At 46.4% G+C, this 23,568-nt stretch overlaps 1 protein-coding gene across 1 annotated transcript; it reads right to left on the minus strand.

Moving 5' to 3' along the window:
* Positions 1-45: 45 nt before the first annotated feature.
* Positions 46-20,491, minus strand: LOC142259077 (uncharacterized). The gene is made up of 8 exons (XM_075331595.1): positions 20,411-20,491; positions 20,102-20,281; positions 19,897-20,020; positions 19,716-19,813; positions 792-941; positions 483-662; positions 278-401; positions 46-194 (listed from the first exon to the last, which is right to left on the minus strand). The coding sequence occupies exons 1-8, from the start codon at positions 20,480-20,482 to the stop codon at positions 46-48; spliced, it is 1,077 nt and encodes a 358-aa protein (XP_075187710.1). The 5' UTR covers positions 20,483-20,491.
* Positions 20,492-23,568: the final 3,077 nt, after the last annotated feature.

Raw genomic sequence — 23,568 nt, forward strand, 5'->3', positions numbered from 1 at the left:
GCTGAAAAAAAACAGAGCAGAAAGCCTAAAAATGTAAACACAAAATTAGTGCAGAGAGTACATAAGTAGATATCTCTTACTGGATAGAACTGGAGGAAACACAGCCTGAGGAACATCGGGATCTTCTTGTTTACAGTCCTGTGGGAGAAGAGGACGGGAACCTCTCTCTGGTGTTGTCCTCTTACTGGATAGACCTGGAGGAGACACATACAGGGACTGAATTCATTCCTTACATACAGATAATTATAGGCCATGTGTATTTAGTCCTGTCAATTACCTGGTGATGTGAGGGGCTGGGAATCCTCCATCATGCCGTCCTTGTACAGATCTTTGTGTCCTTCTAAATACTCCCACTCCTCCATGGAGAAATAGACGGTGACGTCCTGACACCTTATAGGAACCTGACACATACAATGATACCGTCACCCCCGATCCCTTCATAGCGTTACTGTATAATGTCCCAGCATTCCCAGCAGTGTCACCTCTCCAGTCAGCAGCTCAATCATCTTGTAGGTGAGTTCTAGGATCTTCTGGTTATTGATGTCCTCATGTATCAGGGGGTGAGGTGGAGGCCACGTGATTGGGCTCAGGGGTCTTCCCCATCCCTCAGACACAGGGGCCTGACAGCGCTCACTAGAGGTCTTCTTCACTACTGTGTAATCCTGGTTATGGAGAGACACAGTAATAAATCTCACTACAGACATTTCCAGAGTCCTCACCTCTCAAGTTCTGTCCATCTGTTATTCCCATAGATAAGAATGATGTAATGTGACGTCATCAGAATCTCTCACCTCTCTAGTAAGCCGGAAGAGGATCTCTAGGGTGAGGTGTAATATCCTCTGCGCCATCTTGTCCCTGTCCACATCCATCCTTGATGGTTCAATTAGGAGAATTCTCTTATATAGAAGATCTCCACTGAGAGGATCTGATATTGTAGGGAACTAAATGGGGAGAAGATGACGATGTAACACAGGGCCAGATTAAGGTTGGTGGGGGCCCCTGGGCAGAAAGTTTGGTGGGGGCCCAATAATGTTAACATTTTTAGCCATAACAGTAGAGCACGAACTGTAGCATTAAGATATAAATACAGCACCTCAGTCTCACATTCCCCCCTCCTCAGCATACTGTGCCCTCCATACTGTGCCCTCACACTGGCCACCATGCTGCCCCTTCTCTATACTGCCTACCTCCTTCACTATATAGTCACTATACTATACCTCTGTCTCACATTCCCACTCCTCAGCATACTGTGCCCTCACACTAGCCACCATGCTGCCCCTTCTCTATACTGCCTGTCTCCTTCACGATCCAGTCACTATACTGCACCTCAGTCTTGCATTCCCCTCCTCAGCATACTGTGTCCTCCATACTGTGCCCTCACACTGGCCACCATACGGCCCCTTCTCTACACTGCACCTCAGCCTCACATTCCCCCTCCTCAGCATACTGTGTCCTCACACTGGCCACTATGCTGCCCCTTCTCTATACTGCCTACCTGCTTCATTATCCAGTCACTATACTGTACCTCCGTCTCACTTTCCCCCTTCTCAGCATACTGTGTCCTCCATACTGTGCCCTCACACTGGCCACCATATTGCTCCTCTATACTGCCTACCTCCTTCACCATCCAGTCACTATACTGTACCTCCGTCTCACATTCCCACTCCTCAGCATACTGTACCCTCACACTGGCCACCATACTGCCCCTTCTGTACACTGCACCTCAGTCTCTCATTCCCCCTCTTCAGCATACTGTGCCCTCCATACTGTGCTCTCACTTCTCTATACTGCCTATATCCTTCACTATCCAGTCACTGTACTGTACCTCCATCTCACATTCTCCCTCCTCAGCATACTGTACCCTCACACTGGCCACCATGCTGCCCCTTCTCTATACTGCCTACCTCCTTCACTATCCAGTCACTACATGATACCTCCATCTCACATTCCCCCTCCTCAGCATACTGTGCCCTCCATACTGTGACCTCACACTGGCCACCATGCTGCCCCTTCTCTTTACTGCTTATTCCCCCCCACTATCCAGTCTCTATACTATGCCCCTCACACTTTTCTTTCCCAATACTGTCCACTTACAATTTTCTCCCACCATACTGCTGCCTCACACTTTCCAATGGTGCCCCCCTGATTGCTGTGCAGGGGCAAATATGCCGCATGCCCCCCAAAGGTACGCCCCTGTACAGTGTACAGGAGAATACATGACTGGTACACGCAGGGCCGGCTCCAGGTTTTTGTAGGCCCTGGGCGAAAGAGTCTCAGTGGGCCCCATCCACACATAGACATGCACAGATACATACACATACAGGCATACGTACACATATATATTTAAAGAGAAATTCACAAAAACACATATAAACAGACATAAATCTAGACACAGTCATATACACTGACATACATAGATACACATCATACATGCACACACAGACAAATTTTTAAATTTTTATATATATTTCTCATATTGGGAAGCCGGCAACAGTCTCATTCACCTCCCCGCTTGTCTCCATCCAGCTCCGCCTGGGCATGTGTCTGTGCCACGCTGATTGGTGGCAGTCACTAACAGACATGGCCGCACATAGAGCACACTAACACTGTATATACATTACAAGAGAGGCTGGGGACATACACATTACTGGAGGGCATACATATTACTGAGGAAAGGGGTATATATCAATGGGGGGCATACAGCTCTAGAGGGGGGCAGTGGCTCTGAGGTGGGGAGGACAAACAGCTCTGAGGTGGGGGGTGACATGCAGCTCTGGGGGTATACAGTTCTGGGGTGGAGGGGGACATACAACTCTGGGGGAATAGTAGTATGCAGCCCCCATATTCCTCCATATAGTGTTATGAAGCTCCCATAGTCCTCCATATAGTATTATGCAGCCCCCATGTAGCACTATGTAGCCCCCATATTGCATTATGCAGCCCCCATATGGCACTATGCAGCCCCCATATGGCACTATGCAGCCCCCATATGGCACTATGCAGCCCCCATATTACATTAAGCAGTGCCCATATAGTACAATGCAGACCTATATAGCAGTAGGAACCTTCATGTCGTATACAGCCCCCATATAGCACAATGCAGACCCATATAGCATTAGGCACCCTCATGTAGTACACAGCCCCTATATAGCACAGTGCAGAGCCAGATAGCATTAGGCATCCTCACACAGTACACAGCCCCTATACAGCACAGAGCAGACCAGATAATATTAAGCACCTTCACATAGTACACAGCCCCTATATAGCACAGTGCAGAGACAGATAGTATTAGGCATCCTCATGTAGTATACAGCCCCTATATAGCACAGTGCAGAGCTAGATAGCATTAGTCACCCTCATATAGTATACAGCCAGTATATAGCACAGTGCAGACCCAGATAGTATTAGGCATCCTCACATAGTATACAGCCAGTATATAGCACAGTACAGACCCAGATAGTGTTAGGCATCCTCACATAGTACCAGGTTTACTGTGATACAGACACCAGATGTTATACAATATACATATTATTATACACCATCTGATGTGTGTACACAGTATATCACACTGCTCTGTACACTGTATGTGGTATACCATGTACACAGTATATCACACTGCTCTGTACACTGTATGTGGTATACCAAGTACACAGTATATCACACTGCTCTGTACACTGGATGTGGTATACCATGTACACAGTATATCACACTGCTCTATACACTGGATGTGGTATACCATGTACACAGATATACAATGTCCTGCACTGATCACACCTGGGCCTACAGCACCTCACATATCCTATATGTAATATGGGCCATATAGTGTAATGTGTGCTGCAGGCTCAGATGTGATGTTTGTGCTGGAGCTCAGTGTGAGTTATTGCAGGGGAGGGATGAGGCTGATGACCCGGCACTGACAGCCCGACCTGATCTGCAGCAGTTCACACTCCTGCAATAACTCACACTGATCCCGGGCAGAGCTGCTGCTGACACTATGGAATCCCGTCCTGCTCCCTCCTCACTGCAACCTCTTGCCCGGCACCATGATGGATGACGTCACACTCACCATCATTCACTGAGTCCTCTGCTCCGGTCCTCCCACAAGCTCCTCTATGGCACGAAGAAGCAGCAGCAGGCGCGCGGTGACATCATCCTTGCAGACGCAGCCCACACAGCGTGCAGTGGGCGTGTCTGCAGCACAGTGACGGCCGGGATTGAAAATCTTTAAAGGTACAGTGCAGTCCTCAACACTGCGGCGTTAATAAAATGGTGGCCGCACTGATAGTGGTGGCGGCCCCCTCAGAAACTCTTGTGGTGGGGGCCCCAGGGCTGGAGCCCCGCCTATAATCCGTCCCTGATGTGACATCATAAAGAATCCTGTACAGTATTATAATTACAGGAGACTTTATATCTGATCACTGGCCGCAGAAATAACGCTAACATATATGGCATGAAGGAGGTGTGCCGCCCCTGCAGTGGATCGAACTGCTCGGATCTAGGGGTTGGTGATTACTTGTGGCTCGCGGGTCTCCTGACCCGGGGGCCGGGCCACACTCAAATGTGAAAGGGGGATATTTACAGGGCATTAGTATAGTTTATGATGCCACCCATGGTGTACGGTAATTGGGAGTACCACCGCTGCCGTTGGGAGTACCCGGGTGATGGAATGGGGCAGCAAGGTGACGTTGCCCTCCATGGGTAGGGGGGGTAGGCCCTGGGACTCTGGATAGTGGTTATGGGGGTGCAGTGCGGGGGTCAGTCGGGTACTCATTCAGCAATGAAGCTGATGCTGACAACAGGGTAAACCAAGTCTCTGACTGCCGTTGCCTCTCGAGGGGAGCACAAATTTAGAGTGTCCCTTGTGGCCCGGTAGCTTGGCGCTTGCCGGGCCCCACTCCCCACTGTGGCTAAGTGAGGGAGCCTGCTCTCAGGGGCTCACGCTTTGGATTTTAGTGGGCTGCTTACTAGGAAAGCCCTATGTCCCTCGTTGCGCTAGTAACCCCGATCTCTGAGCTGGGTGGGAACAGTCCATAAAGGCCCAGTTCTCCTCAGGTTAATTGCCGGGTTGCCTGACGCTTCTCCTCGACCTAGGGTCCGTGTACCTCGCCGTGCCTTCGGTCCCGGACCGGTGATAAGACCAGGCTGCTGGCCGTCCTCCTCGATGGGTTCTAGGCACCTAGCCTTAATCCCCTGCGACCGAGGGTCCTACTCCTCTAGGTCCAGACCACCGTCTGCGACCCAGTCTGCTTCTTCCCTGGGAGCCCCAACTCCCAGCTTCCTCAGAGCTCCTCACAGCTCGAGGGTTACTACTCGACTGAACTGACACCTCCCTGCTTGACCCCTAGGTGGGCTGCCCTATTCCTGCTTAAGCAGTCCACTGGTGTGCCTGACAGGTGTGGTGCAAGATGTATGTAGGATTTGTGAATGCTGGTGGAGGCAGTACTGCAGGTTAGGTTCCCAGAACCATGGGGGTTGAATACTGCACGGGAGGGCAGTTTGTGCAGTACCCTGTGACGACCCGAATAGTCCAGGGCGTTACAAAGACAGTTCCTGGTTTTGGGCTGCAGAAACTGAAATGAAGATTCTTGATCCAATAATATTAAGAAGCAGCTTTTACTTTACATGTATGACTCGTGACACTTTTATAATATTCATCTGTTTGCTTGTTTTTGGGTTTTTTTTTTTTATGTTTGCAGGTTTTTAGCTTTCCAGATTTTTTTGTCTGATTATTAAACTGCAATTTTTTTTTAAATATTTCCAAACTTTCTGCATAATAATGACACTGAAAAAGACGTGGGTGTGTGGGTAGACGAGAAAACCAACCAGTGCCAGGAAGCTGATGCCAAGGCAGATAACATAATAGGATGCAATGAACAAGTCACTAGTGCGGCCACACTTACAATATTCTGCACAATTTTGGGCTCCAGTGAATGAAGAGGACACAACTGAACTAGAGCGGGTGCAGAGAAGAGCGACCATTAGGCCATGTGCGCACGTAAGTGCGTTCTGCACCGCAGCGTAAAGTCACTGCTTGTGCGATTCAGAATACAGCTGAAAAGCTGCGTTCTGAAAGTTTGGTGTCTGCAGATTTCCTGCAGAATTCGTGTGTTCTGGATGCTGCCTCTCCCATAGACAGAGTGGAGAAAGCATCCAGAACGCACAAAACAATTGACATGTTACTTTTTAGAACGCAGCGTTTTGACAGCATGCAAATCACTGCGTTCTAAAAAGCAATGTGCAGATGGAATTTGCACAATCTACATAGATTGTGCTGGGGACGCAGGACGCATGCTTTTACGCTGCGGTGCAGAACGCAGCGTAAAAGCATGTATTTACGCAACGTGCGCACATGTCCTTAAAGGAATGGAAGGTCTGCAATAGGAGGACAGGTTAGCAAGCCTGGGGTTATTCATTCTGGAAACACAAAGGCTACAGGACGATTTTATTACAATGTACAAGTATATCAGGGGCATTACTGAGATATTTCTAATGAGCTTTTTACAACTGAGGCCTGCAATGATGACAAGGAGGTTCAATCATAATCACAGATGGGGATTCTCTACTGTAAGAGCAGTGACAATATGGAACTCTCTGACACATGATGTGATAAATGTTGATAGACTACAAAAATTCAAGGCGGGCTTGGATGCCTTCCGTAAAAAGTATATTATGGCAGGTTATCAGGACTAGATTTTGTGATGGGACATTGATCCAGGGAACTAGTCTGATATTTTTAGAGTCATGAAGGAATTATGCCCTTTGTAAGGGTATTCACACCCTCGGAACGTTTCCACTTATTTTAGCGTCATACCCACAAATGTAAATGTATTTTATTAGGGTTTTATGTGATATACCAGCATTAAGTAACAAGTATTTGTGAAGTGTAAAGTAAATGATAGATGTTCTTCTAAATATTTAAAAATATAAATCTGAATATTGTGATGTGAATTTGTATTAAGCCCCTTGTAGTATGATGCCCCTGAGTGACCAATTGCCTCCAGAAGTCACATAATTAGTAAATTGAGTCACCTGTATCATTTATTCTCAGTATAACTACAGCTGTTTTGTGAAGGTTTCACAAGTTTTGTTTCAGAACATCAGGGATCAAAAAGCATCTGAAAACCAAGGAACCCACCAGACAGGTCAGGGATAAAGTTGTGGAGATAAGTAAAGCACGGTTCAGGTATAAAAAAAAAATTACCAAAGCTCTGAACATTTCACTAAGCACTTTTCAATCCATCATCCAAAAATGGCAGGAGTATAGTGTGGAGACACAAGGATCAGTGGGTAGAGTCGTCCGCTGGCCTGGCTGTCTTCAGAAAGACCAATCTGACCAGGGCTCATCCCACTGAACGCCCGCACTCCTTCCTTGTGGGCAGAACACTACTCAGACAACACAGGGTGAGGGAACCACACCTTGGTAAGATGTTACTGGTTCACCAACAGGAAAAATCATATTGTACATTTCCAGAAAGATCACAAGATGGTACAAGCGACAGAGTCTCACCCATCCATTGGCTCGCGAGAGATTAGAATCTTTGCGACTTCGGGGCTTCCTGGGCTAACTATCCCAGTCAGCAGCACCCCGCTTTTGATGAGCACCCACTGAGAGGAGATAGCGGCAAGGTTAGAAAGATGACTGAGCACAGCAAGATATGTAGCCAGGCAACTGAATTGTCCTCACCTGGGTTCTCCAGGCACAATTGTGGACTCAGCATTGAGCAGTGAAGCAGATCTGTGATCTTCCAGCTAAAAATGTGGATTTTAGGCTGAAGTCCTGCAAAATGAATGTGGAAAGAGGAGCAAAGTCCTTTTTATACCCCTAAGTTCTCATTTCAGAGTATTGTATCTTACAGGATTGGTGGGAGATGGCTGTTCTCTCATTGGTTCAATTAAATTTGACTGCATAATATTCCTCTAATTGACATAGTCAAAAAGGCTGAGGCAATCAACATTTAACAGACAATAGGGCTCCAGTCAGTCTGATATGAAACAATGGCTAACGTCTCTTGATTTGGCAATCAATGGCACAATATGTCTGGCCTAATTAAAAACAGTTCACCCCTCACACAAATCTCCAGATGCTGAGTTGTCACAAATATCACAACTGCAAAATAGCAAAGACATGGCCGTCCACCTAAAAAACAGCCCAAGCAAGGAGAGCACTAATTATAGAGAAGCAGCCAAGAGGCCTATGGTCAGTGGAAAAGCAGGAGCGATCCAGAGCTCAGGGGGAAAATCTGTCCACAGGACAACTATAAGTCATAAACTCTACAAATTTGGCCTTTATGGAATAATGGATATTTTTAAAAGCAAAACATAAGAATTGAAAATTGCTTCACAGACGCCGTCATCCAATTTACCTGAGATAGAGCTGTTTTATAGAGTAGAAAGGGCAAAAATGTCACCTCTAGATGTGCAAAGCTGGTAGACATATCCCCAAGAGACTGGCAGCAGCAACTGCAGTGAAAGCATGTCCTGCAAAGTATTCACTCAGGGGGCTGAATACTAATGCACATCACAATTTTCAGAGTTATATTTCTTAAAATGTTTAGAAATCCGTGCATAATTTCCTTTATACTTTACAAGAATAAACTTACTTACTACTTTGTGTTGTTATCACATAAAACCCCATTAAAATCCATTTGTTTGTGGCTGTAATGTGGAAAAATGTGGAAAAGTTCATCGGGTGTGAATAGTTTTTCAAGGAACGGTATGTCTACCTTCAACCTATAAACTAGGAAATTTTGTCACGAATATTCTCCAGTCCACACCCGAGATATTTTATTTAGACCAAACACTTTGGTGCAAACTTGCCGCCATTTAGGAAAACATGAGGCACTAAAAAATCACAAACACAGGTCACAGGGAAAAATTCAAAGCGTTTCTATTGTGCGCAAAACTCTTGATCCACTTGGACCAATATGAAGAATTTGGAACAACAAACATTAAAGGGGTTATCCGGCTTATTTTGACTTTTTTTTATTTTTACCCTATTGGGCTACATTGGGGAAGGTAAGTAGATAGTGAGCACTACCTGCCCTGCTGTCAGTCCCTCTTCCCCGACTCAGAGCGATCATGTAACCGCTCCTGCCGCGATTTTGCTGCTTCCGGTCATTTCATGTCAACATGGACAGGACCATGTTGACATGCAAATCTGGGAACACCATGTTGCTGCCCTGCTGGGCGGGTACAGTGCATGAGTCCCCGCCCCCCTTCCCTGCACCCTCCCACACATTCCCCTGCACCCCATACTCTCCCCACCCACGGTGTCACCGCCAGCACCGGGCCTCCTGCTCAGGATAGCAGGAGTGCCCGTGCAGTCTGTGTCCCGCTCCAGCCCCGCGGCTGCTCGCACTGCAGGTTCAGCAGCTTCTCACCCTGCAGCGCAGGCAGACGCGGGGATGACGATCGCTGCTGTCAGGAGGTTAGATGAAATCATTACCTGCGGTGACGATCTCCTGCCTCAGCGCTGTCACTGACTTCTATGGCCGCTGCGTTCTCACGTCACGTCTCGCGATGCCCGAGACTGTCACTAGCGGTGACGTCACAGGCTCCCGCGATTCTTCACTGAGTACACGGCAGGCATAGAAGGCAGTGACAGCGCTGACGTCAGGAGTGCAGGAGATCGTCACCGCAGGTAATGATCTCATCTAACCTGATGGCAGCACTTGTCATCCCCTGCAGTGACCTGGGCTGTCCTATTGATTTTAGCTCAGGTCACTGCATTACTCTCCCAGCCAATGGGGAACATTCTGTTGTTCATTGACTGGGACATTGACTAGGGTATGAATTGTTTTGGGACCCCCTTATTGGATTATGCCGGACCCGGATTTGTTTTTCTTTTCAATAAATTGATGAAAGAGGGAATGTTTTGGGGAGTGTTTTTTCAAATAAAACTTTTTTTATTGTCTTTTTTTTTTTATTACTGACTGGGTTGGTGATGTCGGGTATCTGATAGACGCGTGACATCACTAACCCCAGGGCTTGATGCCAGGTGACATTACACATCTGGTATCAACCCCATATATTACCCCGTTTGCCACAGCACCAGGGCACGGGATGAGCTGGGGAAAAGCACCAGGATTGGCACATCTAATGGATGCGCCACTTCTGGGGCGGCTGCGGTCTGCTATTTTTAGGCTGGGGAGTGTCCAATAAAAGTGGACCTCCCTAATCTGAGAATACCAGACCACAGCTGTCCACTTTACCTTGGCTGGTGATCCAATTTGGGGGGGACCCCACATTTTTTGTTTTAAATTATTTATTTAATTTAAAATAACAGCGTGTGGTGCCCTCTGTTTTGGATTACCAGCCAAGGTGAAGCTGCCAGCTGTGGTCTGAAGGCTGCAGACGTCTGCTGTACCCTAGCTGGCTACAAAAGATAGGGGGGACCTCACGTGTTTTGTTTTGTTTTTTTAATTATTTATTTATTTTTTTGCTAAATACAAGACTAAGCGGACACATAGGGGGGGCGTGGCCAGCAGGCAGCATGAGTGGTCGCACTTGAGAGCAGCTCCGCTTTCCAACGCTGATTTATTACATTAATCCTGCCGAAATTGGTGCCTAAATACAACTCCGGATTACCTGTGGTGTGGAGATCATCCTGACCGGTAATATGAGCAGAGGTCGCAGCGCTGCGGCGGCCGAGAAGCTAAAGAAATTTGCCAGGGACCCCCAGCAAGATGGCGCCGGCAAACAGGCAGAGCGGCAAGCCAGCGAAGCGGAGGAGGAGGAGGACATGGAGGCTGGATCTAAGGGATCGCAGGAGATGACCTTACAACAAGTCACCACGCAATTACTTGCAGCGATCCAGGATTCGAAAGTGGCGCTGATGGGTAAAATCGAGGAGGTTAAGATCGATGTGGGTCTCCTCAGGCTGGATTTGCAAAACCTAAGAGAGCGGGTAAAGGAGACGGAGCAGCGGATCTCCACGCTAGAGGACGATGCAAGAGCGACGCCGGGCAGACTATCCTCCTTAGAGAGTGCAGCAAACAACTGGGCACAGAGAGCTGATGACCTAGAAAATCATCTGCAACAATTTAAGAATCCTAGGGATGCCGGAGAGAACAGAAGGGAGCGACCCATGTAAGTTTATGGAAACATGGCTCTCCGAAACTTTCCCTGATGCGACGTTGTCTGCGGCCTTCGCCATAAAAAGAGCCCATCGGGTGCCGGCCAGACCTCCTCCTCCGGGAGCGCAGCCCAGACCCCTCTTGGCCCGACTATTGAGCAGCAGGGATAGAGATGCGATTCTAAGTGCGGCGAGACGCAAGGGCCCGATCTCACATAATAACGCTTCCATATCGATCTTCCCTGACTTCTCTGCGTCTCTCCAGAAAACAAGGGCATCCTTCATCCAAGTGAAAAGACGCCTTAGAGAACACCAGATTGCCTACTCCATGATCTTCCCAGTTCGTCTTAGAGTGGTTCATCAAGAGCGTTCCCTATTCTTCACCTCTCCTGCGGAAGCGGATGACTGGATCAACTCGCTGAAGAGGAAACGCTGATGCGCTGCTGATTCGGGCGACACCCTGGTGATCGTTGTTGTGTCTGCATCGCGGTTTCGACCCACCTCCCCTTTTCTCTTCCGGAGCGAGGACGGAAATGCGATTCCAGTTTCTGGGGCGTTGTGTTTTAAATCGCTGTTGCGATCGATTTTGATCATCCACTGTTGGAATCCTGCGTCCCTCGTTATTTAAGGCGAGAAATAATTTTCCCTCCTGTTCTCCTGTTTTGTAAGTGGAGAGGGGTTCGGGATCGCTGTTGTGCCCGCTCCCCGATCTCCTGGTTCCAGATCGCTGATAAGCTGGTGATTATGTGAAGATGCACTGTTGCGATTGCGACCCTAAGGACGCTTGTGGGCCCCCAGATGCGATCAATATGGGTCCTCCATTGAGCCAGTTGTCTAACCTCCACCCCGCGTCTGGATAACTGGAGGCGGGCCGGGGCTGCGTTCTCGAATATGACATGGCCTGCGATCATTGCTGAGTTCAGTTTATGTCCCTGAGTCCCGGATTACCGCCACTTCGGTTGCAGTTGCGTCGCTTGTGGGGCCCGGACTGAGGTGAGGTCCGACGGGACCTGGACCGGACCGCTGCTGCGTCACCAAAAGCACCTTCAAGCGGACCCATGTTATCCTGTATTTCTCGGTCCGGTATGGGTCTCCATTTGGGATCGCATTATTTTGTGACACAGCTAAGCTTATGATGTTGATTGCTATTGTAGAGTTTTATGAAAGCTTTTTAGGTTACCATGCATTATAAATAATTAATCACACAAAATCTGTTAAAGGTATACAGATTTAAAAAAGCTCAAAGAAGTCAAAGATTTAATAAAAAAAAATTTTCTTTATTGAAATATCTTCTCTTTTATAAAAATATATATATATATATATATATAAATAATTCCACAATATAGTACCCAAGGACAGGATAATAAAGGTCATAGAGTAATTATCCCACACCAGCATATGGTTTCAAGACATTAACATATCATAGCACCTTACAATTAATTAGACATGTATTAAGCTGCAGTGATATGTGGTATCTGATACATAGTAATCTGCACTATTTTCAATTGATTCTTGTGATTTAGAATTGTCACAGGGAGGAATCGGTATTCATATGATATTTTATATTTTATGAGGAACTGATAAATCCTATGGCACTATTTTTTTTATATATTAATGATTAATGACTCTGTACCAAATGTCAATTTATGCACTGTTTTGCCACACGGTATGCTGCTGTGACTATTGTTACTAAATAATTTTTTATAAAGAAAAGGAGGTTTAAATTTTCACTGCAGCTTAATACATGTCTAATTAATTGTAAGGTGCTATGATATGTTAATGTCTTGAAACCATATGCTGGTGTGGGATAATTACTCTATGACCTTTATTATCCTGTCCTTGGGTACTATATTGTGGAATTATTTATATATATATATTTTTATAAAAGAGAAGATATTTCAATAAAGAAAAAAATTTTTTATTAAATCTTTGACTTCTTTGAGCTTTTTTAAATCTGTATACCTTTAACAGATTTTGTGTGATTAATTCTGATATAGAAGCTTTACCACTCCGGTGGGGAAGTATGTTATAATAGGCAAGATTTTTGTGAGTTACCATGCATTATAGTATCTCATAACCTAAGGCTACTTGCAACTATTTCTCTGGTTTCCTCCATGTTACCACTCTTCCCCCCCCCCCTCCCCTGCTCAACCCCCTAATTCCTGCCCTCCCTTTACTTTCCCTCCCCCCCTTTTTTTTTTTTTTCTCTTCTTTCTTCCTCTCTTCCCTTCTCTCTCTCTCTCTCTCTCTCTCTCACTCTCCCCTCTTCCCCCTATCTCCATACCCCCCTTTTCCTTCTCTTATTTACGCATGTTATAGGTTGTATAGCAAGGTAATTGACAAATTTAAGCTGTTGGACTGCAGGAGCCACTCAAGTCCTTGTTTGAGAACACCCCCGTACCAAATATATTATCTAGCCACGTTGGTTCACCCTAGTCGTTGCTAGGGAAAATCTCTCCTGGTCGCACTATTGGACCAGTTCTTGTCGGCAGCGTAAGTGCAGCCAGTTTTGCATTCAAGGGTACGTTCACCCAAGTTCTACTGCAGGTTAAGTTCTTGACATACTTCATTTAGTCTAGCAGGTGATTTCTTTCAATGGCCTTAAATTTAATGACATGGAATGTTAGGGGACTGGGTACAGCCAGGAAAAGGGCGGCAGTATTTGCACATATCAAAAGATCCAAAGCTTAGATCGTATGTTTACAAGAGACCCACTTATTGTCAGAGACCACTAAAGTGCTTCATAAGCCTTGGGTCCAATGGTCAGCCCATTCTGTTCATTCCTCATATTCTAGGGGAGTATCAGTTCTAATTCACAAAACATTGCGCTGGGACCCGGGTAGGCTTATAAAGGATAATGATGGGAGATATGTCTTTATACAAGCTCACATTGATGGGGTAATGATAGTGATTCTAGCCATATACATCCCCACTGCGATGGGAATTTCGATTCTGTATGAGGCGGCTAAGTTTGCCTCGCAATTTCCACAAGCTCTGGTGCTCTGCATGGGGGACTTTAACCTGATTAATAATCCAGAACTGGATAGATTCAGCGCCCGACAGATTTCGATCTCTCATACGATACAAACCAGACTGAGCGCATTCCTACAGGAGGTGGGATGGCATGATATGTGGCGGTTCTATAATCCAGCATTGAGAGAATACACATGTTATACTCCCGGGAAAAACTCCTTATCCAGGATTGACTACATCTGTGGGAATGAGAGAGTGTGTGCTCATATACAAATGGTATGCCACTTGCCCAGATCAGTATCAGACCACTCCCCGGTATTTGTCGGCATGAAATGGGAGGGATGTAAATCACACAGAGTGTCACGGAAAATCAACCCTTGGTGGCTTTCACTTTTCGGAACTAACGATAGGATCCCTGACCAAATTATGGTATATACAGAGATGAACTCCATAGAGGAAAATCACTCGGCCTATTGGGAAGCACTTAAAGCATATTTGAGGGGATGCTGTCAATCCTCCATCTCATATATTAAGAAACAGGCGGCCAGAGAGGAAGAGGAACTGGCCACTCAAAAAAGAACACTAGAACATAGATTTACTTCGGACCCATCTGAGGAAAACAGAGCCCAATGGTTACAAGCTGGGAGGAAATATCTCTTATATTTATAGGACAAGGCCAAGAGGCATGTCTTCTTCACGAACCAGAGGTATTTCGAGCAAGGGAACAAATCTAGTAGCCTACTAGCGTTTTTGGTACACCAGTCCAATAGCTCACCTGCGGTCCTTAAGATTAGAGCCCCTAGTGGCGAACTAGTCACTTCCGTCAATGACATTCTGGAAGTGTTCTTGGAATTTTATAGGAACCTATATGAGTCTAGACTGACCGTGTCGGGGGAGGAAATTGCTGATTACCTGCGAGGTATGGAATTTCCCAGATTGACTTCGGCTCAGAGATCGGCCCTGGATGGGCCCATTACTATGGAGAAGATGGTGGAAGCGATGGGGGCACTTAATAAAGGTAGGGCGTCTGGTCCTGACGGACTCCCGGTTGAAGTATTTAGCAAATATCAGGGGGGGGCTGGCTCCAGCCCTCCTGGAAACGGTTGAGGCCTCGTTCCGTAAGGGACGGTTGCCCGATTCTTTCTATGAGGCAACCATCGTTCTGCTACTGAAACCCGACAAGGATCCATTGGATTGTGGCTCGTACAGGCCGATCTCTTTGCTGAACTCTGACTATAAAATACTTACCAAAATATTAGCAACTAGACTTAACAAGGTGATCTCCTCCATAATACACGAAGACCAGTCGGGATTCATTCCGGGTAGGAGTACCTCGGATAATCTGAGGAGGGCGCAGGTGATCTTACAGATGGGCACCAAGTTAGAGGAGGATTGGGCTCTGGTCTCATTGGATGCGGCCAAGGCCTTTGACTCTATAGAATGGCCATACCTGCTGGAGGTGCTGCGGGCATTTGGTTTCAGCAACAATTTCATCAGATGGATTGAGATTATATATAAAGCACCGTCTGCTAACATCCAGGTGGGTGGCGGGGTGTCGGAAACTTTCTCCCTGGGGAGGGGAACCAGACAGGTATGCCCCCTATCCCCTCTCCTGTTTGCCCTGGCCATGGAGCCGCTGGCGGTGCGCATCCGGGCGGACCCAATCTACCAAGGAGTGAAGCACCGAAAGGGAGATGAACGCTTGTCTTTGTATGCGGACGACTTGTTATTGTTCGCATCTAGTCCGGATTCCTCCATTCCTAGGGCTGTGGAGCTTATTGACCGATTCGGGGAGTTCTCGGGCCTGGCAATAAATTGGTCAAAGTCATACCTCCTCTTTTTGTCCCGGGACAGAGAGGAAATGGTGAACACCCACATATGCAGGATTCCAGTGGTTGATCACTTTAAATACCTGGGGATTATACTGACAAAATGCCCTTCGGAGATGATAGCAAGAAATATCGCCCCTCTTTTATCACATCTCGGGGAAAAATTTAATAGGTGGAGCCAGCTCCCGCTTTCAGTGGCGGGAAGGATTAACCTTCTAAAAATGATAGTACAACCAAAGTGCCTCTACATTACCCAGCATGTGTTTGTGCAGATCCCCCGCTCCTTCTTTCGGTCCCTGGACTCCTTAATGATTACCTTTGTCTGGGGCGCCTCTAGATCAAAAGTCCAACTGGCCAAATTACAGAGGCCCAAAGACCTGGGGGGTATGTCCCTTCCAGATCTTTATTTATGCTACCTGGCTGGACAACAGAAATATCTCGGTCAATGGACGCTACCTAGAGTGATGGGCTTTCCGGAGGGATTTTTGGCAGAGTTTACGGGTGTGGATCTCCTATGGCCCCTATTGACTGATTACAAGAGAGCCCTGTTAGAGAATAGTCAGCCAAAATATGCTGAGCAGCCATGTTGTACCTAACAGGCATCTTAGGCAGACTTGAGCAAACCAACTTTGCAGCTAATGAGATGCATTGGCTAGAGTTCTCCCCCCAGAGAGGAGATAGAGATGACATCAGTGTAATTAGCAAGTATAAGAAGAAGTTCAAAAAGGTTAATTTGTATAGAACAATACAATTGCGTCAGTTGATAGATGGTGATGTGTCGTCACGAATAGCAGGTATATTGAATTGATAAAGAAACAAAGTTGTCAATAGAGTTGTCAGTGTTTGAAGAGTTATGTGAAGTAGAGGCGCCTTCAGGGATCAGAGATGTTAGCCATGACAACATTACTGAATTAATTAAAAGTATCATGGAGGCCCATAGGGATCTGATAAGTTTTTACCGCAATGCTCGTAAATAATGTCATGATGTATCATTATATTCTTGGTTTTCTAATGTGTACGCCTTTCTCTGCAGTATGAGCTTTCCTTTGTCTAACATGTATAAGAGCCCCCACATGCCCATTGGGAACACTTCTTCTTCATCTGTTGCTAATTCTGCTGTTCTGCAAGACACCTGCGTGTGTCATCCTGCCACTAACCTGTCTTATCTGCTCTGTTGCTATCTCGGAATAAACTTCAGTCTTTGCTTGGAACGGATTGTCTACAACGTCTTCTTAGCTTCGAGGTCTACGAGAATTTTTTCTTTCAAGCCCGTGAGGGTCGTATACTCCCGATACACAAACTGGGGGCCAGGGTCTGGAAGGAGGCTAAAGCCATATTTGAATTCCATGATGTACCAATTGAGACCCCTTTATGGGGTAACCTGGACCTCCCGTATTTTTGTGGGCTGCCGGGCTTTGGTGAATGGAGGAATCGCGGGATAGTTTCCCTAAGCTCAATTGTCCGTGATGGTGAACTCCGCCCTTTTGCGCAACTGCGAGCGGAATTCGAATTGCCGGAATCCCATGGGTTTCAGTACCTCCAGATCAGGCACGCCTTTCGGGCTCAGTTCTCTGGTCGTGGGGTTAGATTCTCTTCCTTCCCAATCATCGGAATTATTAGATCACAAGGCCCTGGTGGTCTTATCTCCAAACTATACTCTTCTCTCATTCGGGCCAAAGCCATGAATAACCCTCTTGCTGTCCGGGATAAGTGGAGAGCCAGGATTCCTGAAATAGATGATGTAGTTTGGGACGACATCATCGAATCCCACACTTTGGTCTCTCCTACAATTAATAACAGACTGATCCAATTATACATAATACACCAGAGTTATATCACCCCCCCAGAGACTGAAAAAGATGAACAACTCGGCGGGGGAGGGTTGTCCGAGGTGTGGGAGAGACGGTGCAGATTTCTGGCACATGATATGGGAATGCCGGATCATTCACTCTTTCTGGGGTGAGGTTATAGCAGCTCTTTGCTCCATACTTGAAAAGCCGGTTCCTATGAGCCCGATTTTGTGCTTATTTGGTGTGGTAGATGTACACTCTTGGTCCCAAGATGAGAACCTATTATTAAAAAAGGTCCTGTTTTTGGCCCGGAAGGGCATTATACTAAATTGGATGAGTATACATCCCCCATCCAGGGCTTCTTGGATTGAACTGGTAAATGCTATAATACCGCTAGAACAATTTGTATTCAAGTCGAGAGGTTCCTTAAATAAATTTGACAAAATCTGGGGCAGATGGTTGGGTTCGCCTTTGACTGGGGGCTCACCTGGTTCCCTGGCTAATAATCTACAAACACTGCTGTCGCTGTGTAATTTTTTGTTTTGTTATCATATTGGTGTTATGGAAGGGGAATTCTATGGATTATAAAGCTATGTATCTGCAGTATGACGTGGTCCCCGACACATAGTTTACATACTCCTTGTCAATATGAGTTCTTTACCTCATGTTAGATATAACTTGTGAATAGACACATCTGAAGTATTTATTATTTCAATGCCAACCTAAAAGAACAGAAAGTGGATTTGATTATGGATGTTTTATCACTCTAGATATTAATCAATATTTCCCATATCCTGACTGTACAAACTGTTGATTTGATCTTTGATGTAATGCCATACTTAACCTTCAATAAAACGAGTTTAAAAAAAAAAAAATACAAGACTAAGCAGTGCACCCTTTAGTGCCACATGAAAGTCACTAAAGGGTGGCAGCTTAGAATATGCAGAGGGGTAGGACATTATATAGGTCTTTCTCATCTATTATCTATCTATTAATCTATGGCCGGGCAGGGGGCGGGGCTGGACACTGAGGCCGGGCAGGGGGCGGGGCTGGTCACTGAGGTGGGCGGTGCAGCTCTGACTGGGAGGTTCAGCACAGGAAGTGGTCAGTTTGCTTGAGCTGAATGTAAACAAAGAGCTGCAGAGAATAACGGGTGAATTCAAGAGGAACAAAAGTTAGTAAACAAAAAATAACAATGTAGGGGTGTTTTATATGACAATACAGCACAGATAAACTCAAAATATTTTGGTAAGCTAATGTCGGACAACTCCTTTAATTAGTATGAGAAGACAAAAAAAAGTGACTTAGAAAAAACTATTACAATTGATGAGTTGGATGTGAGTTTTGTGGTGCGGAGCCCGTTATACCGGCAGACGGGATATGACCGGAGGCAGAAATATTCAGAGAAAGGAAAGATTTTACACTTTCTAGATAAATCCTCTCTTCCCGGGATGTAACGGCCTCTAATGCCGGGATCACACGGCCGGATAAAGAATCATCACAGCTTCATCCAGAAAACTAGGACAAGGCTTTTCTTATTTGTCATCCATATACAATCCGGTATTTACAGCCGCTATTAATAATTTACAAGACCATTTACAGCTTCCTCCATTACAGAACTGCAATGTACCCGTAACACAATGTCTGCTGTATGGTGGAGCTGGTGGGAATCTGATGGATTGTGCAGACACAGACCTGAATGGACGAGTCTCCTCCGATTTATGGAAGGCACTAGAGGATGCTGGGATTATTCTCACACACAGATTCAGTCAGTGAGAAAGAAAATCCCCATCTGCACTGCCACATCCAATAACAATGGTCTGAGGGTGAGACGTTGTGTTATTTTATGGACAACACTGAAAATACAGTAGTGTGAACGAGGACTAAAAGGAACCAAAGCTCTTATCTCTCCTAATCCTGCCATCTCCACCGCTCTCATTACACAAGTATAACACATATAATACTGGAGGATAAAACAAGACTGAGCACAAGACCTTCACAGCCGTCTACACATCATAGGAGATTTCATGGCACCTTCTCTCCTTCTACCTGATGATCCTGAGGAACATCGGGGTCTTCTTGTTTACAGTCCTGTGGGAGAAGAGGACGGGGACATCTCTCCGGTGTTGTCCTCTTACTGGATAGAACTGGAGGAGACACATACAGGGGCTGAATTCATTCCTTACATACAGATAATTATAGGCCGTGTGTATTTAGTCCTGTCTATTACCTGGTGATGTGAGGGGCTGGGGATCCTCCATCATGACGTCCTTGTACAGATCTTTGTGTCCTTCTAAATACTCCCACTCCTCCATGGAGAAATAGACGGTGACGTCCTGACACCTTATAGGAACCTGACACATACAATGATACCGTCACCCCCGATCCCTTCATAGCGTTACTGTATAATGTCCCAGCATTCCCAGCAGTGTCACCTCTCCAGTCAGCAGCTCAATCATCTTGTAGGGGAGTTCTAGGATCTTCTGGTCATTGATGTCCTCATGTATCGGGGGGTGAGGTGGAGGCCCCGTGATTGGGCTCAGGGGTCTTCCCCATCCCTCAGACACAGGGGCCTGACAGCGCTCACTAGAGGTCTTCTTCACTACTGTGTAATCCTGGTTATGGAGAGACACAGTAATAAATCTCACTCCAGACATTTCCAGAGTCCTCACCTCTCCAGTTCTGTCCATCTGTTATTCCCATAGATAAGAATGGTGTAATGTGACGTCATCAGAATCTCTCACCTCTCCAGTAAGCCGGAAGAGGATCTCTAGGGTGAGGTGGAATATCCTCTCCGCCATCTTGTCCCTGTCCATATCGATCCTTCACGGGGCAATCAGGAGAATTCTCTTCTATAGAAAATCTCCACTGAGAGGATCCGCTATTGTAAGGACCTGAATGGGGAGAAGATGACGATGTGACATCATAAAGAATCCGCTGTAATAATACAATTACTGGAGAGAATAATGGTAAGCATATAATGAGAACATTCTGGGGGAACATTATACTGTGTAGGGGGCAGAAAAAGGCCAGGGACTGAGGGCAGAAAGGGGCCGAGGACCGTGGGCAAAAAGGAGCGGGGACCGAGGGCAGAAAGGGGCCGGGGACCGAGGGCAGAAAGGGGCTGAGGACTGAGAGCAGAAAGGGGCTGAGGACTGAGGGCAGAAAGGGGCCGAGGACTGAGGACAGAAAGGGGCCGAGGACTGAGGGCAGAAAGGGCCGAGGACTGAGGGCAGAAAGGGGCCGAAGACTGAGGGCAGAAAGGGGCCGGGGACTGAGGGCAGAAAGGGGCCGAGGACTGAGGGCAGAAAGGGGCCGAGGACTGAGGGCAGAAAGGGGCCGGGGACTGAGGGTAGAAAGGGGCTGAGGACTGAGGGCAGAAAGGGGCTGAGGACTGAGGGCAGAAAGGGGCCGAGGACTGAGGGCAGAAAGGGGCCGAGGACTGAGGGCAGACGGGTTTCCTCACTTCCGGTCTCTCATAGTTGGGGCGTTTGTATCTATCAGAGGAAAAGGAACAAAAACCTCACGATTCATAGAAATCAGAGAGAGAAAAACACTAGGAAAGTTTCAGAGCTGAAGGGGGTTAATGCTGCCTGCCCCAGTAATGGGGAATCTCCACACACCTCCACCTGCAGAGCCGCACACTAGATATATGGCTGCTCTGTGCTTACAGGACCTGTGGTGATGTCACAGGGAGGGGAGGAGTCAGGGGTCACATGATCAGCTCCTCAGTGTAGTCCTGGATAGGATGAGGCGCGGTGTCAGTGGACGGTTATAGTAAACTATTGTTGCGTCTGTATGTGACCCCTGTTGCGTATGTATGTGACCCCTGTTGCGTATGTATGTGACCCCTGCACACTCTTATTTCAATCTTTGCTTTATTGAATTCTTTATTGATAAGTTCAGGTGAGGAGAAGATTTGTTGAGCGACTTTAAAATTAAGACATTTGGACCTTATCGGTCTTGAACACAAGTTGCTGAAAATATGTGTATGACGTATATGGAGCAGAGCCGCATGTGTACGATGTGTATGGGACAGTGCTATGTGTGTACTATGTCTACGTACTGGAGCTGTGTATGTAACAGAGCAGTGTGTGCATGATGTGTATGTAGTGGAGCCGTGTGTGCACAACATGTATGTAGCGGATACCCTCTTTTACCACTTTATTAATCCCCAAAAACACCCGTGCTGGTTCAAAATAATCCACACGAGGTCCCACAACGATTCAAGCTCTGCTACATGTAGTCACAGCACGCGATCACGGCACATGACCGCCTGCTGTGAGGTTCAGGCAGAAACTGAGCAGCGATCAGTGGTGACTCTGGTTAGCTGCGGCCACAGCTGGCGGTTTCCATGGTCCTCCACCTGTGACCGCAGGCAACTTGACCTCAGGTGACTTCAGTGACCTCACCGGAGTTCATTCACCGCTCATCATGCGACTCACTCAGTCTCTGCCTGAACATTACAGTGTACGTAGGAAATACTGTGGATAGAAGCGCAGGACAGGCTCTTACCAGGTAAAGTAAGATATAAGCCAAGGTAATTTCATTCCCCTATTAGGGTTGTGCCAGTCACAGCTCCTAAACGCACATAAAAGATGGTGGCAGCCGCAGCCCTGGAAAGCAAATTCAGACATAACAGGGGAGATATCGGGTGTATGCCGCGCTATCACCAGAAAATCAGATGTTGATTATTTCATCTCTTTATGCTTTTATTCAGGTCGATGCATTTCAGAGAACTCTGTCTCCTTCATCAGGACATCAAGGAAAAATCAACAATCTACTAAAGAGGAAAGAACCTATATATATACATACAGATACGTCAGAGGACCGCCTGCTGTATTTCAAATACTGGAGGGACAATCGACTAATCAAATAACGGCAACAAGATTTAAAGCATATTGTATTAAAAGACGACTTTAAAAGTTCTGGAAGTAACAAATATTGCAACAATATAGAAATTATAAAGGCAAAAGAGAAAAAGAACAATGCAAAAATATTTCTTGGAAATATAACATAACACTGAGAGTCTAGAACTGTGGGATTTACTGGGGATCGCAGTATTACACTGGCTGGAGGCTCTATCCACAGCCCTATATAGGGGATCATGATAAACAATGGGAAGAGAAGAAAGGTTATGGTATTTATTGAGTTAAAAAATGGGAGAGGGGTTGTGCTGAAAAACTAAATTGATGATGATATTACAGAAATAGAAAAAATAAATAAAAATAATTTAAAAGTGGAATCTCACAATCGTGTATTATTTATTAAAATGAAAAAGGAGAAAACTGAAGAAAAATAAAAAATTGCGTGTGTATAGTGACGGGTTGTGCAAAAATTGATATCCAGTGCGAATGTTCAGAGACCACGAGTAGGAAAGTCCTTATGGGTAAGAAGTGTTGAGAGTAGAGTTGAGCGCGGTTCGCGGTTCGAGGTTCTCCAGTTCTAAGCTCGAGTGATTTTGGGGGCTGTTCGAGATCGAACTAGAACTCGAGCTTTTTGCAAAAGCTCGATAGTTCTAGATCCGTTCGAGAACGGTTCTAGCAGCAAAAAGCAGGGCTTTTTACAGCTACAGTGTGCAGGAGCAATCCTGGCAGCCTGCCAGAAGCTGGTAACCAAGATAAACATCGGGTATCCAACCAAAGCGCTTTGGTTAGTAACCCGATGTTTATCCTAGCAGGAAGCCCACACTTCCCCGCTCAGCTCACTCCGCCCCCTCCTGCCCGCGGCATGTACACACACACACACACACACTCATACACACACACACACACACACTCACATGGTCCCGCTCGGCTTACCTGCGGTGATGAAGTCCCACCATCCCGACCTCAGCGCTGTCACTGTCCTCCATGGCCGCCGCTTGTCACATCACCTCTCGCTTCCGACCCGAGACTGACTA

Source organism: Anomaloglossus baeobatrachus (assembly GCF_048569485.1).
Source record: "Anomaloglossus baeobatrachus isolate aAnoBae1 chromosome 5 unlocalized genomic scaffold, aAnoBae1.hap1 SUPER_5_unloc_25, whole genome shotgun sequence".
In the NCBI taxonomy this organism is placed as follows: Eukaryota; Metazoa; Chordata; class Amphibia; order Anura; family Aromobatidae; genus Anomaloglossus; species Anomaloglossus baeobatrachus.

Bases quoted from the DNA above. Each gene is read 5' to 3' on its own strand.
- LOC142259077 (XM_075331595.1), bottom strand. From the start codon at position 20,482: ATGGACAGGGACAAGATGGCGGAGAGGATATTCCACCTCACCCTAGAG. The intron at 20,282-20,410 runs GTGAGAGATTCT...CTCCATAACCAG, and splicing joins TCTTCCGGCTTACTGGAGAG to GATTACACAGTAGTGAAGAA. The intron at 663-791 runs GTGAGAGATTCT...CTCCATAACCAG, and splicing joins TCTTCCGGCTTACTAGAGAG to GATTACACAGTAGTGAAGAA.